The sequence below is a fragment of the Nothoprocta perdicaria genome, unplaced genomic scaffold (assembly GCF_003342845.1).
Source record: "Nothoprocta perdicaria isolate Ctin4 unplaced genomic scaffold, notPer1 scaffold_83, whole genome shotgun sequence".
Classification (NCBI taxonomy): Eukaryota; Metazoa; Chordata; class Aves; order Tinamiformes; family Tinamidae; genus Nothoprocta; species Nothoprocta perdicaria.
Genome location: NW_020456121.1, coordinates 1678792 through 1697022, shown reverse-complemented (window position 1 = coordinate 1697022; position 18231 = coordinate 1678792). Strand labels below are relative to the sequence as shown.

Below are 18231 nucleotides of genomic sequence, written 5' to 3'. Positions count from 1 at the left end.
ATTCATGTCTGAATCATTTCACCTCTATGAGTTTATTTAGAATACTTGAAAATCCTAGGAAAACTATCCAAAACAATTTAAAGTGGCACATAATCTCGCACTACTAATTCATATTATATTTTAAAACTGGATGTTGCTTTGGCAACCATATTATAATGTATTGCCTTTCATCTGTATCTCTATTTCGACCATACTGGGATCCTTGTCTTCTCAAGTAGCAGGGACAATTGGCAGCATAGAAATATTCAAATTATTATAATAAAAACAATCCCAAATGTGCTGTCTGAATTAAAGTTATTGGGTCTAGGCTAACAAACATGAAGAAAGAGAAAGACTGAAACAACAATTAATTTTTGATATACCTTCTTCATGGATGACTCGTTTTTCTTCGTAAGTTACTTCTCTTTTCTCATAAGCCTCTTCCCATTCCTCTTCTCCTTCATCATAGCCTTCTTCCTTGAAATAATAGTCATGGTCTTCTCCATAATCTTCTTCCCATTCTTCATAAGGCTGTGTGGGTTCTTCGTACACATCCTTTTCTTCATGAATCTCTTCTCTCCTTGCCATAGATGTAATTGTGATTTCTTTGGGCTTCTTTGGCACCTCGGGAACTTAAATAAGACAACAAAAAAGATTATTCATATCATAGTCTGGAGCCTGCAAAGTGTCTTGGGTGCCTACAGTTAATGAACTATTTTCACTGTCACAAAAAATTTAAACATCTGATGTTTCTTCAAAGATTCAAATAGTTTATGCTTGGATTTTAAATGGGTACTTTGTTAACATAAAGACAGAAATCAAACAGATGTCTTTTCCACAAGGGAATTTTACATTTTTTTAAGGAGTGTTAAATAAGTAATAAATAAATAAATAAATAAATAAATAAATAAATAAATAAATAAATAAATGGATAGATAAATAAATAAATAAATAAATAAGCTGTGTTTACCTTTAGGTGGTGGAACCTCTTCAGGACCTTTTTTAACCACCTTTTTGGAGACTTTCTTTACTAGAACCTTCTTTTCTGCTTATAAAGAATTTATATTTTTTAATTTAAAAATTAAAATAAAACATTTGTAATTGAAAACATATACACTGTCCAAACATTCCTTTAAGTTTACTTACCTGTTTTTTTCTCCTCTGGTGTTGGAATAAGAGGCAGAAGAATAGGAATAGGGGCAGCTTATGAAAAAAAATAAAAAGAGAATATTTAGCATCAGTAAATCAGTACTTTTTTAAAAAAATATGAAAAATTCTAGTACATTTTGAGGGAAGATATAGAGGTGATTTTACTACCACTGCAGAATAAAAGGAAACATGGCATTTTCACTAAAGGTCTACTATAGCTACAACAATAGACCTTGAGCTGGAATTTCTTCATCTACCTTTCCTTGAATCTTGACACTACTCTGCTTTGTTTTCTGTTCTGCCTTCAGTCTCCTATCTTTGTTGATAGTAAATCATCATAATATCAACAGCTTTCCCATGCTGCTGCTGCTACCCCAAGCTTTTTTCTAATCTCCAAGGAAATGAAACCAAGATATTGAATTGTGAAGGCTCATAACTATGTAATGTAAGAGAAAAATATGCAATATTCATAGTCTGTAGTCCAGAGCTTAGTGAAAAGATACTCTTAGCATTGCACATGCAAGACATACTATGGCTGTGTAAGAATTTTTGTCTTTGTGTAGTGAAAAGAAGAAAAAAGGTGAAAATGAAGAATGATCAGAAGATGAAAATGGAAATAAAAGGCATATGAGTGAATAGGAGACTGATAAGAAAAAGAGATGGAATGGACACAATCTAAGAAAAGTTGCTTCATTCCTACTTGTGTCTAGATTTCACCTTCCATACTGCAAAACAAGTCTATCCAAATCAAGACTTGCTTGTTTTATGTTTTTTACAGAGTTGACTAACTAGATCTTATCACTCAACAATCTAAACTTTTTTCTGAGGCTCCTACTGCCCTTTGCTTCAGTGCTATAATAAAACATTATTATGGAACAAGTACAGTTCATTTCCCTACCTTCAGCTGGCTTTTGAGGTGGAACTGCAACCTTGTCGTCAGGAACATCTGCAAAGTCAGAGTGTTTAATTGACAATAAAAAATACAGGTTTGAATTTGCTGTCTGCAAGACTATTCTACGGTGACTTAAATTTTTCTTGTTCTAGCATTGTTAGTTATTGTAGCCTGCTCCTTTGTCATAAACTACCCAATCAAGGCTGAGCTACTTGCATCAACCTTTCAATCTAGTCAGACTCTACACTTTCTTTCTAAATAATTCTTGCAGCATTTTGGAGTGTATTCCTGACAAAGAGCATTCATTTTGGAGTGTATTCCTGACAAAGAGCAAAGAGATGACAATTATCCATTTTGCCTCCTTGGTTAATATTTTTCATTTGTTTAAAGGATATTGATTTATTGCTGTCTCTTTACCTATTTATCCTCAGGCATTGACAAAAAAAATTATGTTTTAGAGAAAGTGACATCCATAGTGCACAAAAAGGACTCTTGAAACAATAATAATTACACATTTTGGAGATACTGTGCTATCTCTGCCATTACTTTGCCAGGGCACCATTTTTTTCAAGGATATAGGTTTGGCTTATTTTAGCCAGAAAAAAAAAAAAAAGGCTTTAGAAAATAGAAAATGAAGTAGAACAAGATAATCAATCAATGCTAGACTTTTTTTGGAAATTGACCTTGTGCCCTCCACTTCCCCTCCTCCCCGCCTTCTTTTTCCTTCTCATTTTCTTTACCTGGTGGCTTCAGCTCCAGTTTGATTTCTGCAAAAGAATATTAGATTTCTCTTAGAATCATTTAGTTCTCTAGCATCACATTTCAAGTTTATGAATTTGCAAGTGGCTATAATCATAAATTTGCTTAGCAAGTCTACTAACCTTTGGTTACCAAATAGAGTTCTGCAGTGCTTCTTGCTTCTCCCCTTGGTTCAAGACGAGCAATTACAGAATACACACCTGGAGTAGACAAGGATTTAGATATTTAAATGCTTTTATCGCTAAAAACACAAAATCATATAATAGATTGGTGTGAGCACAATTCCATTGATTTTACCTTCATCTTCTGCAGAAACATTGTGGATAGTCATATAGTGACAACGGCCTTCACTTCTGAAGCTGTATTTAGGACTCTCTCTCAGTTCTGTGGGGCCTTTATACCATGTCACAATTGCATCATCAAAAGATACTTCACATTCAAAGGTTGCAGACTGGTGTTCACTCACTACAATGTTCTGTATGCTTTTTGTGAACTGAATTGGTTCAGCTGTTTTTGAAAGAAAAAAATATATCAATTATCATAAATCACCAAGCCATACAGCTTGTGTAATTCCTTTTCATTGTTTTCACAATAGCAGGTACATTATAAAATAAGAAAACAATAGACTTTGAAAAACGAAAGTAAGAAAAAAGGAATCCAATCTTCTGTGAGATTTTCTACTTAAGACTGAAGATTAGAAGACATAAGAATATAACTACAAGGCTGCTGTGTAGAAAGTTTATACAAGAGAAGCCATTATGGCAAAGAAGATAAAGAATAATTAAGATAAAGAAGAAATCTGACTCAAAAATAAGAGCATCATGAAAAAAAAAGAAAAAAAAAAAAAGTATGATCCAGTTTTGAGGGCAAGGAGTCATAACAGGTAAAAAACATTTGATTATACAAGTAGGTCACATATGTTCAAAGAGAAAGAACAGCAAAATTTCTTGTTCAGTCCATTTTCTAGTTCAAGAGTATCTTTTAATGTAATCTCTTAATTTCATTTGTTCTGTTAGAGGAGTATTCAGAGACCGTTATCACTAATGCAACAAAGAGATTCTGTATCTGTTTACAAACCTTCGATGGCCAGATCTGCAGTTGTTTCTAGATTGTCAAGCTTGCAGGTATATTGTCCCTGGTCTTCTGTTCTAACATCCTTGATGATGAGTTTATGTACTTTGTCGGAGACTTGTGTTGAATATCTCCCTCCTATCTTAATAGGCCTCCCATTTCTATACCACTGAGACTTGGCATTTGGAATAGAGAACTGACAAGACAGGGTGCATGTCTTTCCTTCCTTGAAAGTAGTATCATGAAGATGCCGTTCAACTGCAGGTTCTATTAGCATGTTAAAACATACATTTTAGCATACATCAGACAGTGGAATATTTAAAGTGCAAATTATTTTAAATATACGCTTAATGGAATACTTACCGATCACAGTTAGCTTAGCACTGGCAATGTGTGGACCGCACACTATTCTGAAATTTCCCTGATCTTCAAGTTGGCAGTTCTTGATTCTCAATATGTGGCGATCACCTTCAATTCTAATCTCATATTTATCACTGGAGTCCAGTTTCTGGGTTCCTTTGTACCATGAAAGTTTAATTTCTGGATAGTTAATTTTAATCTCACATTCAAAGACAGCATCTTCATCTGTTAAAACAGTCTGATTTTCAATGTCTCTGATCAGAGTAATAGGCTGAAAAATATTAGATTAAATGGGTCAGGTCTCATTTCAAGTTCTCTGTTATGAGTTTAAATATTCTGCAATTTTGAATATTTTGCAAATTGGGCAAAAACAGTGCAATACCTCTGTCTGTGAGAGTCTTTGCTGAATAAATGATATAAGTTCATCAAACTCCTGGTCTTCTTTCCGAGCCTTTTCGGTGAGCTCGATTTCCTATAAAAAGGCAGAATGTGCTTAAAGATAAAAGGATACTAGAAGTCAAGCTACCATGTTTGTCCAACATAGACCTAGAGAGTGGTATGTCTCTGCATCAAAATTTCTGTAACTATACTGTAACTAGCATATCTTCTGGTCTTAAAAGTTGCAATCATTACAGAAAATAATTTATCAGAAAGTTCATTTCTTATTCTTGAGCATGCAAGACATTGAGAAGTGCCAGTAGAAGATCTATACAGGAACAAGGAACTCCTACACATGCAGCAACATTGCACTGTGGCCACCAAGTCTGTTCAAAGGAACCACGCTACTCTTAACAAAGTCAACGCTGCAGTCACACTGTATCTTACCAGTCTATGGCTTTCTTCCTCTTGAGTTTGCTTTAGTAACTCAAAGGCTTGCAGGAGGCCACGGAAATCTGTTATTCCATACATGCGAGCATATTTCTCATACTCTTTGGGATCAACATTTTTGAGAAGTTCCATGATATCAATAGGTTTCTCCTCCTCTTCTTCCTTCCTTTTGGTCGGAGTTCTATTCAAATCAGTGACACAAGTTAAATATACAGAACGTAATTCCTTGGAAGTTCTTTGAAAAAAATGCATCAGCTCAGAATTGTCCTGGGTAATATGATTCCCCCTATAGTCTAGTCAGGTGCTACTATTTTTTCTGTACAATTACTCTGGTTACTCTAAACAAGCTTTGGACTGCTCAGGAGCAGCTCATTTGACTGACTGTTGCCAGGATCAAAATCTGAATGTAATGATTTTCTAAATATTTCACAAATATTAGCACATTATAGTTTGATCTGAGATATATTAAAACCTTTCTTCTGCCTTGATGATGAAGTAGTCTATTTGAACTTTGGCATATACCTTTTTAGTTTCGCCCTGAGATCTCCTTCAACAACTTCTTGCTTTCTCTCTTCAACTTGTAGGTTGACGCTCCTCTCAATTTCACCGTGTTTGTTAAAAGCTACACATTTGTACATGCCAGAATCAGTTTTTGTTGTGTCTTTTATTTCTAGTTTGGCTTCATCTCCTCTCTGCTGGATAGTAATGCGACCTCCCTGGTTGAGCTGCCTCCATTTTCCCTTCATCCATTTAACATTTGGAATTGGGTCTCCTCCAACTTTTGCTATAAATGTTGCAACAGTCTCTGCAGAAAGACACAAAAATTAGAAAATTAATCTTTTCAAGGGTCTATGACAATAGGACATAATATCAAATAACAGCTACAGACAATTAGAAGACTTTTCTGAGAGAGTTCTTACTTTCCATGACTTTGATACTCTGAGGCTCTGACACAAAATAAAGTTTTCCTTCCAAATCTGCCTTCTTAGCTGTTGGTGCAGCTGCTGCTTTTTCTAAAAATAAATAGATAAATAAATTGATAAATAAATAAATTGATAAATAAATAAATAAAATAGCTGTCTTAATATAATCATTCATTTTTATGTATGAAGCTTCCAATTTATGTTTATGAAAAGAAGTGATTTACTGATACAGAATACAATAGTCTGTGAGAAGTTAAAAAATGAAAAATACTTTCATATTTTTATAGTTTTGTGAATATAGACTTTATATTCATATTTATAATTTTATTTTACTTTCTCAGATGAAAATGAACACTGGGGACCATATTGCACTCTTAGCTAACTTCAATAATGTTATTTTTATATCAGTGAACTGTTAATTTTTTTTTTTTTTTTTTTTTTTTTTAATTTTACCCTGCTGCTATGCGGTTACCCACATAGTGAAAAAGATACTGCTTCTACATACTACTGATCATAGAGATTTTGAATGCAAAGGTAAAGCCAGATAGTAAGGCTACATGGAAGACCTTATGCTCAGACTATTCACTTCCACTAAGAGGCCAAAATGTCTCAGAGCTCTAACAGCCCAGGAGCAAGAAGCTCATGAAGTTATCTTCTCAATAAAATTCCTTTTATATTCTCCTTTGATAAGCATCACTGCTCCTATCATTCCCATAAACATGCAGGTCCAAGTGCTTTCACACACACTTAGCTTGCACAAGTCTTCAATTCTGTGTTTGGGTTTGGAAATTAAATCCTTAATCCATTTCATAAGAATACTTCCCATTGTTTATGTTGCTCTTCATATACAAATTGCTATTAAATATATTGCCTTCTAAGATACAAAGAAGTAAAAGATACTAATAGTTTGTTATTAGATTATTAATACCCTAGATCCGTAGGAAATCCATCATATGCCTTGATTTTCCCCATGTTACTGTACCTTTAACTGTCACTTTAGATTTGCAAGTGTCAGTGCCGGCCACATTTGAAGCTTTGCATACATATTCCCCAGCATCAGATTTAGTAACTGCAGCAACTTCCAGGAGAGCTACTCCGTTAGCAAAGCTGAAGCTGCATCTGTCGGAAGCCCTTATTTCTCTTCCTGCCTTTAGCCACTGGATCCGGATTGGCTGTGATCCTTTGACATGGCAGCTAAGCTGGAGGATATCACCTTCCTCTGCTGCTGCTGGCTGAAGAGGCTGGTCAAATACTGGAGGCTTTTTAGGTTCTGGAGTGTGAAAATGTTTGGGTGAATAATCAAGGAAGGAAAACACGGCTTAAGAGTTTAAGAGAAAAAAAAGATACACGTGATTCTTAAGAGAGTAAAACACTGAGGAAAGAACAAAGTTAAATGAAAGTGAGAATATCAATCATTACAGTTTTATAAAAGGTAATTAATACGAAGAGAGTACTTTTACATTTTTTGAAATGCAGTTTTTCTCCAAAAGAGAAGTACCTTCTTAAAAAAAGAAAAAAAAACTTGCAAGAGTCAAGAATAATATAGCCAAGTGCCATGCTGTCACAAAATAATGTCCATACTGTCCAGACTTAGAGGCAATTGCACAGAAAATCTGTTTTCTTCTCAACAAAAATGAGTAAAAGTTCAGTGAAAAAGTAAAGATTTCAGTCATAGTAAATTGCAAAAAAAAAAAAAGTTGTTAAAAAAAAAGCAAGTTGTAAAAAAAGAAAACGAAAAGAAAAAAAAGACAATTGTTTAATTACAAAAATGAAAGAATTATTTCATTTTGTGGTTTCACTCAGTTTCACATCTTGTCCAACCCAGTAACAGAGGACCAGTGTCACTGGTGATAAGGTCAAAGCAAAAATCATTGCTGCTAAGCTAAGCAAAACGATATAAGCACTGCATTTTATGAGCTATATAATTTCATAAGATGGAAGCTGAACATTTGCAGCCAAAATACATTAAAGAAAAGTAAAACCATAGTAGGAAAAATAAGACTTTAACTAACCTCTGATAACAACAGACGAAGTACACAGTACACTTCCTGCTTCATTGGATACTTTACAGGTATATAAGCCAGCATCTGATTGCCCTAAGTTTTTTATATGCAAGAGTAAGACATTGTTTTTGAATGATATTTCACAATGAGGGCTTGAATGGACTTCCTGATTGTTTTTATACCAAGCGACAGTCAAAGGCTGAGAGCCAGAAACACGGCCCTCAAGTTTAAGTTCATTCCCTTCAGTTTCTTCTACTGCTTCAGACAGTTTCTTAGTAAAAGTAGGTGGAGTTTTTGGTTCTGTAAGACAGGAATATGTTACTCAAACTCTGTGAATCTAACTTGAAAAGACTTATTCTAAAGAAAATATTTCAAGAAAGAGTTTTAACAAAACCATTTAATATTTAGGAAATTAGTATTTGCTCTCATTCAAATAAATTAAAAAAATAGCTAATTTTCCATTTTAAAACAAACAAAAAATTTATGTTTCTGAAGTCAAATATCATTAAAATTTTGGATTTTTGTAGTATGATCAAGAAAGAAACCAGATGCACATATCAGCCATTCCACATGCCAAAGCCTATAAAGAAATCAGATTGGAGAAAATATTCTCTTTCTTTCTTCTTTCCTTTTATTGTTAATGCCCTTTCCTATTTCCCTTCAGAGATTCATAGATATCTCCAAATAGGTATTTTTCAAATTATGTCTCAAATTTATGTGTTTAAAGTTGATCTCCAACTTATCTTGCAGCAATAAAACTTCCTTTACAATTAAAGGAAGAAAATCATGCACATAATTTATTAACCATTTAGTACCTTTAACATTCAGCTGAGCTGTGCAAGAGTCCTTTCCAACCTCATTGCTTGCATAGCATGTATACTTCCCAGAATCTCCCTTGTCAACTCTTAGGATCGTCAGATGGGCTGTGTTTTCTACATAACTGATCTGGTAGTTTCCTCCTGTTCTAATTTCTTGGTTGTCTTTTGCCCAAGTGACTCTAATAGGCTGTGTTCCAGAAATGTGACATTCAAAATCTGCACTTTCACCAATAATACCATCCGCAGGTGCAATTGGGATGTCAAAGAATGGAGGAGTCTTCCCTTCTGAAGAGTGAAAGAAATAAAAAAGCATCACTTTAAAATCTCGTTTTGCTTGAAATCTCAACAAAAAAAGTATTATTTGTACAATATTAAATCCAGATATAAATTAAAAGTGAGCAATATTCCTTTTAAACATTTTACAGCCCACCGACCTGTAAGGACAAGTCTGCCGCTAGAAGAAGCAGTTCCAATAGCATTGGTAGCTGTGCAGGTATATTGCCCAATGAGGCTTCTGTCTGTCTTCAAAATCTGGAGAGTTGCTACGTTATCTATGAAGGATGTGTGTACATTGTAGTCCTCTTTTACATGTACACCATCTTTATACCAAGATACTTCAATAGGTTCTGAACCAGTTATGCCACAATCAAATGTAACTGGTAAGCCCACAGTTTCATGAACATCTCTTAATTTTCGAGTAAAAGAAGGAGGAAGTTTACGCTCTGTAAGAAAAGAGATATTGTAGAGTAAGGGCTTTCTGAAACTATGCAATACAAAATTGGCTCTTGAGTTCTGATTACAAACATTATGCAGTACATGTTTTAATTTAGTAGCATTTAATTCGGTAACGAAAGGAGCACTATCACTAGGTTTCCAGAAAAAAAAAAAAAAAATAATAATAATAATTTTGCCTTCTGTTACACCCAATGGCCCTATTTAATTCTCAGGCTGATGTTCTCAGAACTGCTGATCTGTGGAAGTAACCAAGTAATATCCTAAACTGGGTATGAAGAGGCAGAAGCTTATATCCCTACAGAAGAACTGCGGCCCAGTAAGAGATTTATTTCAATTAGCTTCCCTGGTAGGCCTTTGTTAACCTCAGTCTGTGCCACAGGGTCTCTTACAGGTCAGAAAGGAGTATAGCATTCAAGAAGGGAAAGAGATCATTAGACCATTTTTGTTTTTCCAAAAGAGCAAAGTATACTTAAGAAAAATATGTCATTTTTCTACTTTTAAAATGAAATATTCACCTTGAACTGTGAGTAAAGATGAAGAAGCTGCCTCCCCAATACTGTTTTCTGCTTTGCAGATGTACTCTCCACTGTCACTACTGTCCACCTGGCTGAAAACCAGAGTGGCTACTTGGTTCTTAAAGTGCATTTTAACAGTAGCAGTTCCTCTTAGCTTTGTATCGCCTTTGTACCACGATACAATCATTTCTGGTGTTCCAGCAATCCGGCACTGCAAGGATGCAGAATCCCCAACTGTCACCTGAACTGGCTCCAAGGGCGTAACAAAGTAAGGTGGTTCTGAAGAACAAACACACACCATTAGTACAAGAAGATATTGCACAATGATCATTAGTAATTCAGCTAACTCCTAATGAAGACATGGCAGCTTGACGACGCACCTAGTATTGTGATTGCACCATGGCAATTATCCTGTCCAGAGTCATTTTCAATATGGCAAGAATACTGCCCCTGATCTTCTAGTTTGCTACTGGGGATTTCCAGGATAGCAGAGGTTTCTGTAGTGGTGATGCTACACTTTTCAGAGTGTGTTATTTTGACTCCATTTTTCTTCCATGTCACTGAAATTGGTGGAGTACCCATAAAGGTGCATTCCAAGATTAAAGGTTTTCCTTTCTCTACACTTAAATCATTCACCTTCTTCACAAATTTGGCTGGCTCTACAATGAGAAATGGGAAGAACAAAAATTAAATAAAGCCAGGAGATGCTTTCTTTTTCTTTTATTTTCTTTTTCTTTTTTCTTTCTTTTTTTTTTTTTTTTTTAAAGAAGCATAAGGAAATGTAATGAAGACGAACCTTTAACAAAAAGGTGTGTTGTGCAAGATATCTTTCCTGCCTCATTAGAGGCTACGCAGGTGTAATCTCCACTCTGAAGTGCATGCACATCAAACAGCTCAAGTTCTGCAACTGTATCTTGCAAGGTGATATTGCATCTGTGTCCTGGTACTAGCTCAACGCTACCTCTGTACCATTTAACTTCCAATGGAAGGGAACCTTTTATGATACTTGTAAAGGTTACATTTTCCCCAGATAAAACATTCAGTGCTTCAGGTTTCTTCACAAAAGATGGTGGTTCTAAGTGTAGATATATAAAAAAAAAAAAAAAAAAAAAAAAAGACAGAGAATAAGTACTTTGGGACTTCAGAGGAAGAGCGTAATAAGCAGAAAAATGCAACAAAGCCAAGAATGAAGTATTTTGAAAATAGTTAGTGTCTTCTGAGTCTAACTTCTTAATGATACTAACCTCTAACAGTCAAAAACGCACTGCATTCATCAGACCCAGCCACATTAGTAGCTGTGCACAAGTAAGTTCCCATATCAGACTCCTGAAGTGCATTCACTTTCAGAGAACAAGCGTTGTCTGTAAGAGTAGCCTGATACTTGTCTCCACTGGTAATCTCCTTTCCATCATGAAACCAGGAAACAGTAATAGGTGGTGACCCGTAAACTTTGCACTCCAGTACAGCAGAAGAACCCAGCTGACCATGTGTTTCTTTGAGTTTTCTTGTGAAAGAAGGAGGTATAATACGATCTGCATGTGTTTAAAAAAAATATATATTTTTACTGTACAGGAATTTAAAAGACAGAAGGTTACCCCATGTATAATTAACTTTCAATTAACTTTCTTCTGATATATCTGCCTTAAGGATCTGTTTTTGCATACCTAATATCTGCCTTAAGAATCTGTTTTTGCATACCTAAATCATTGAAAAATAGGTAATTGATGCTTAAGGATAGGTTGGAGTTTTCATTCACACTTTTTAAAGGGCATCTTTTATTTTTTGCTATGCTTTTTCATAAGCAACATAAGCAACAATTGTCTTAGAGAGGTGTAGATTTATGCTGAAGAAGCCAAGCCCTTGCCACAGCTCCTGCCCTCTGAGGTTAAGCTAAATTCACTCCTTCCTTCCCACAATGGGCCCCAAGCACTCCTAGGATTATATAAGCAGTGGGTCTCAGACTGCCAGTCACGAGAAACACTGTATCTGAAGGCATTTTAAAGGAACTATAGTCAAACATGACTTAAAAATAGTCAACTAACCTGAAACTTGTACTGAAGCTGTACAGCTGCTTTTACCAACACTGTTTTTCACTTCGAAAGTGTATTCTCCACTGTCTTCTAGTTCTGCATTGAGGATCTTAAGCCCAGACACTTTGTTGAAGAAACTGATTTTATGTTTATGATCAGTGGACAATTCATTCCCATCCTTAAACCACCTGGCAGTAAGCTCTGGCGTGCCATCTACTGTGCATTCTAGAGTACAGGAGTCCCCGGCTGTAACTTTCACCGGGCCTGGCTTCTCTACAATGACTGCAGGTTCTGCAAGGAGAGGCAAGTTACAGCATTTTTAAAAACTACAATGCAAAAGTTAGTAGTAGTATAAAAATCGATGCTTAAAAGCATCACTTAAGATGTATAATGCTTTTTTTTTTTTCCTCCACGTTACTAACCTAGCACTGTCAGAGTGGCAAAGCATTCCTGAACTCCAGCATCATTTTTTATCTGACAGGTGTACTTTCCAGCATTGGCTGGTTCCGCATTTCCAATCTGCATGGTTGCAACGTTTTCTGAATAGGAGATCCAGAGGTTTTCACTTTCCCTGATAATTTCACCTTTGTCTTTCAACCATAAAACAGAAATGGGCTGCGATCCTTCTACTGTAGCCTGCAATTCAATTGATTCCCCGACTACGACTGTGAGATCACTCAGCTTCTTCACAAAGGTTGGCGGTGCTATTTAGGAAAAGATATTTAATAGTTAAAAAAAACCAAAACAAACAAACAAAAACAAAAAAAAAGAAGCACCAAGAGTGGAAAAGTGGGAGGAGAATGACAGGAAGAATAAAACACCAAGAAGGTATCAATTATTGTACAAACCTCTTAGAGTCACAGAGCCAATACAGGAGTCGCTGCCCACATCATTTACAGCTTTACAGTGATAGTCACCAACATCTGCAGCATCCACACTGAGAATGTGAATACTAGTAATGTAGTTCTCAGACATGACCTTATACTTCTTGCTGCTCCGAATTTCTCGTTTGTCTTTATACCATGAAATCTGGAATGGAGGAGTGCCCTGAAGCTCACATTCCAGGTGAATATCAGACCCTTTCAAGGTCTGGACTGGATGGGGTTTCTTGCTAAAAACAGGAGGTGCTAAAAAAATTACCTACAGCAGATGTAAGGGTTTAAATTCTGCCTTCCTACATCTGTGAATCTAGTCAGCTCCCCAAAAACCCCAGAGGGAAAAAAAAAAAAAGGGGGGGGGGGGGAGTTAAAATTCATGTTATTTGAGTGAGTGGAAGATACTAAAGCAGAAAGACTATTCAAGTAGCCATATTCATGTAGAACAGCGAGGACAAACCATAAACAAAAGCTATCTCCCACACCATAACAAACATGCACGAGATAATGCTATGTTTTCAGAGAGGTTTTAGMCCATCTGATGAAAGAATGTGTGACATAACTGCTTTTCCACACAGGAGGATGCGTACAATAAGAAAAGAAAAGGAAAGGAAGAGTTTGGAACCTGACCTTTCACTTTCAGTGAGGTAGTGGTGCTTGCAGTACCCGCTGGATTCTTTGCTTCACAAGTGTAGTCACCGCTGTCCTCAACAGTGAGGTTATGCATTTCAATGACCGCCACTGACTCCTCAAAGGACATTCTGTATTTTTCACTGGGATGTATCTCAGTTTCACCTTTGTACCAGATGACCTTGATTTCTGGAGATCCACCTACTTTGCATTCGTACCTAGTAGAATCATGCTGTTTCACAAGTCTTGAGGAGTCTAGTTTCTTAATAAATCTTGGTGGTTCTAGAAAGCCGAAAAGGGGAATATGATGCTTTAAATTGCACTGATTCTTTGAATAAATATGGTATATATAACAGAGAATGTCAGCTTTGGTGAAGTATGCAAACATTCTTATTCTGCAGCTGCTATTAATTTTTGGATGATTTCAAGCCTGCCCAAACTGCACACCAAGCATCAAATAATTTATCTATCTGCAATTAATTTAGTCTATTTTTGCATTTTAGCTCTGTGTCTAGCTATTGGTTCATATCAGCAGGCATGCATGGCTTTTTTAAAAGTAGTATCTTCTTGCATTTTATGGGTACTAAGACATGTGCCCATTAGAAATGCAAGACTCCAAGCTGTTCATCTGAGAACTACCAGCAAGAAGAGCACTCATACTGAGCATTGTAGCAACTGCTTCATATCTTAACATGCCATAACAATTGTTACAGTCAATAAATATTAGTTAGAATCCCATACACATTTATTACAAATCCAAATATAAAAGGGCACAAGAGAAATGAAAGTGCAAAAAGCTAAGCAAACAAAAGTGGTTCAAAACAGCCATGCTGGGAAGAACTACAAGATGGCTGGTATTACTGAAATTAATGTTACAAGTCCTCTAACTGAAAGTTAAAACAGATGGTTGCAGATTGCTCTGTAAGGACAGGAAGGAGTGGAGGTTTGATACTGTACATCAAAAGCACCATAATTATGATTCAGAATCACAAGACCCTTGAGTACTTAGGGATCAAAGATCTACCTAGTAAAACAAAGAGAYAGGACTGACAAATCTATCCGTGAAACAGAATGAAATATCTGTTTATGCTTCTGTCTGTGAAGAGTAGGAAGAAAAACTATTTTACTGTGGATCACCTCAACCTGTGGGGCATTTGTAAACCACACTATGTTTTGCAAAGCATACTATGTTGTTAGTAACAAAACTTCCTTAGAGTTTCTAAAAATAATGGTGATGTCTTGGTAACACAAGGACTCTTGGAACCTCAGTGTTTCCTATCAGATACCATTTGGGCAAAGAGTTGGTTACCTGTCTGTAGTGACAACTGCTGAGCAATTGCACTCTAATTCTGTTTTTTTTTGTTGTTGTTGTTTTTTGTTTTTTTTTTTTCAAAAATAAGAATGTAGTTTATTAAGGTCTGTGTTTAGAATGTTAAGCAAAGCAGTTTGTAGAATCTAAAAGCAAGTGTTAAAACAGACTGAAAATATAAAATTTAAAAGCAGAAAAGCTAACAAAAAGAGGAGATGTCCAAGGACAAGTTAACAAAAGGCCTGGATTCTACAAACAATAGACTATATATACTCTGCATGCAATATAATCTGCTCAGATTAGACACATGCAAATCAACAAAGAATTTGCACTTCTATACTCTACAGGAATCAATTGAGAAGCAACGAATGTTAATTTAAAGCTCTGGKGAAGTTGTGCAAAATCTAAAGGATTTGAATGAAAGCCAATATAAGTTCAATATTAAAAAACGTAATAATAGTTCTGAAAAAAATAATACAAGAATGTATTTTGGACTTTGACTATTAAGAATTAAAGTCCAAGAAAATAACAGTCAGGATCATGAAATAACATCAGGATTATGATGACTTGATTCAAATAAATCAATTAGTAATGTTATCATTAAGAAAAAAAAAAGAAAAAAAGAGTTGCAGTTCTGGTGGAAGCAAAATGGAAATCCTTAAAAGGGATTAGATTTCTTGCTACAATGTTTAAATATGATTGCTATAAGTCAAACTAGATAAAAATGGCATCCCTACATGTCACTGAATTCACATGTAATTTAGTCTGCTATACTTTCTGCCACATTCCTCCCAAAACCATGAAGAAAAGTCCATACAAATATGTATGGATACCTGGAGYGTACACAAACACACATAATAACATATGTATATATATCCACATATATATAGAGATAGATACACTACAGGTATATATAATCCACAAATATATAAAATACACTCAACTAGAACTTATTACAATTTTCTAGGGGTGATGCACCTTCTCATGTTAGTTGTAGCGGAGAATAAAAGGAAGAGTGTTTATACTTAAAATGCTTTTTTACCCCTTAAATTCACACAAAGAAAATGCATGCCCTGAAACAATGGGGGCATTCAACTTCATTCATGATTTAAGAGGTGTATTTTATATTTATCCTTCTATAAAATAAACAGGAATGAGATATCCGGAATAGCTATAAATAAATACATGGTTCCCACCTACATTAAGGAAATTACACTAATTAACAAGTGTCATTTATATCAGTAATAAATTTAGATCTGTGAAAATCATAAGATCCACACGCRATGCAAAGAAATAACGTGTTGGCGGAACAGGTATTTGTTACCAAGACTGGCCTTAGGCCCTCTAATTTTCACTGTTTTCAATATTTACAACAATTTTCTATATTTTCAGGTTCTGAAAGAGTAAAAATATTTGCAGGAACTAAAGACCCAGTAAGAGTAGATTAAAACCTCGTAAGTGAACTCATTTCTCTCAGTTACAATTTCCTCCCCACATTTTTGAATAAGAGTTAGAAGACATTTTTTAAAAAAGAAATTTTGCTGTAAAACAGTTATTCATAGAGGTACAGTAGAGTACAAAGCCACAGTTAAAATTTAGAGGAAAAGATTCTTTCGATAAGACATATGATTCAGTCACACCAAAAGGGTATTTATAAATTAAATTACTATTTAACTGAAAGAAGAGGTCACTGTGTGGCCTCTTATAAAGACAGTCCCAAGCACACCTGTACTGTCTGGGGCTTTGTTTTCCGGGTATCACTCTGACAAAGAGAAGCATTGTGAAGAGTAATGAGATACCTTGTACAGCTAGTTGAGCAGCGCACGCGTCCTTTCCAACACTGTTACTGGCAGTGCACATGTAATGTCCAGCATCCCCTTTACCCACTTTCAGGACTGTCAAACTGGCTGTGTTTTCCACCAACGTCATCTTGTAGTTGCCACCTGGTCGGACCTCTCTGTTGTCTCTGGTCCAGGTGATCCTCATGGGAGCAGAGCCTGTCACATGGCACTTAAAGGTCGCGCTCTCCCCAAGTGGCACATCAACGGATACCGGCTTGATGTCAAAGAAGGGAGGTTGTAGATGTTCTGCAAAGAGGAGAGCATGGCAGAGCTCACTGCTGATCCCTGCTCACCATACACCTCACCATATCATGTGCAGATCCCTTATGGTCATGCAATGGGAGGGCAAAGGAAGGGGTGAAAAAGAGCAAAGAGATACAAAATATGTTTCCTTAAARGTGAAGTACAAACCTGTAAGAATGAGCTTGGCACTGGAAGATGCAGTCCCCAAATCATTTTGAGCCGAGCAAGTGTACTGACCGCAATGAGACATGCTAGTTTGCAAGATCTGAAGAGTTGCGACATTATTTAAGAAGGCTGACTGCACGTTATCGCTGTCGCTTAAGAGAGAACCATCCTTATACCAAGAGACATGGATAGGTTCTGAGCCATTTATGCGGCAATCAAATGTCACTGGGGAGCCGACCGTCTCCTGAATATCTTTAAGTTTCCTGGCAAATGTAGGGRGAAGTTTGCGTTCTGAAAAATAATAATAATCACCACAGTAAGTAGAAAGTCACCTTGTCAAGGTAGAATTAATTAGCATTAACATTAATAAGAACTCCTTTAAATAAACAGCAAAGAGTTCCTATAACTATGCCACAGAAGAGTGGCCTTAATCCATCACCTTTAACAACAAGCAAAGCTGTGGAGGTAGCGGAGCCAACGCTATTTTCTGCTTTACAGACATATTCTCCAATGTCACTATCCTCCACCGAGGAGAAAGCCAGTGTTGCCACATTATTCTTGAAGTGCATTTTGTAAGCCTGTGTTGATCTGAGTTTGGTGTCATCTTTGTACCAAGACACTTTGATTTCTGGTGCACCACCAATCTGGCATTTTAAGACCAAGGGCTTGCCGATGTTCACCTCAACACGGTCCAGTTGCGTGAGAAAATAGGGCGGTTCTAGGGAAGAAAAGAGCACAGTGAGCAGAAGCAGAGCATCACTTGGCTGCCTTGGAGGGCTCAGGGGTGACACACACCTAGAATGGATACAAGGCTGTGGCAAACATCCCCACCAGCCTCATTTGCAACCTCACAGGTGTATTCGCCTTCATCGCTCTTGATGCTGTTAAAGATCTCAAGGATGCCAGACTTGTCGGTAGTAGTGACACTGCAGCGCGGAGACTGAGCAATAGGTGTGCCATTTCTTTTCCAGGTTACAGAGATGGGAGGGGTGCCCACGTAGCTGCTTTCCAGCACAATGGACTTCCCCTGCTCCACACTGAAATCGCTTAATTTCTTCACAAACACTGCAGGCTCTGTGGGGAGGCATAGGTCAATAGTAAGATGG

The 18231-nt window shown here is 36.3% G+C and overlaps 1 protein-coding gene across 1 annotated transcript in view; it reads right to left on the bottom strand.

The window, feature by feature from the left end:
- Positions 1-18231, bottom strand: part of TTN (titin) — a 231130-nt gene that overhangs the window by 144198 nt on the left and 68701 nt on the right. The window contains exons 82-110 of the mRNA XM_026052057.1: positions 17921-18199; positions 17565-17843; positions 17129-17416; positions 16676-16963; positions 13568-13849; positions 12911-13189; positions 12485-12766; positions 12075-12353; positions 11277-11564; positions 10829-11107; positions 10413-10691; positions 10033-10311; positions 9217-9504; positions 8780-9067; positions 7974-8264; positions 6944-7231; positions 5959-6051; positions 5561-5843; positions 5036-5219; positions 4593-4682; positions 4214-4481; positions 3857-4117; positions 3077-3286; positions 2902-2979; positions 2761-2787; positions 2027-2074; positions 1126-1182; positions 950-1024; positions 363-611 (exon numbers count right to left, since the gene is read on the bottom strand). Of these exons, the coding sequence (XP_025907842.1) occupies positions 363-611; positions 950-1024; positions 1126-1182; positions 2027-2074; positions 2761-2787; positions 2902-2979; positions 3077-3286; positions 3857-4117; positions 4214-4481; positions 4593-4682; positions 5036-5219; positions 5561-5843; positions 5959-6051; positions 6944-7231; positions 7974-8264; positions 8780-9067; positions 9217-9504; positions 10033-10311; positions 10413-10691; positions 10829-11107; positions 11277-11564; positions 12075-12353; positions 12485-12766; positions 12911-13189; positions 13568-13849; positions 16676-16963; positions 17129-17416; positions 17565-17843; positions 17921-18199 (6459 nt within the window). The remainder of the gene's footprint in view (positions 1-362; positions 612-949; positions 1025-1125; positions 1183-2026; positions 2075-2760; positions 2788-2901; positions 2980-3076; positions 3287-3856; positions 4118-4213; positions 4482-4592; positions 4683-5035; positions 5220-5560; positions 5844-5958; positions 6052-6943; positions 7232-7973; positions 8265-8779; positions 9068-9216; positions 9505-10032; positions 10312-10412; positions 10692-10828; positions 11108-11276; positions 11565-12074; positions 12354-12484; positions 12767-12910; positions 13190-13567; positions 13850-16675; positions 16964-17128; positions 17417-17564; positions 17844-17920; positions 18200-18231) is intronic.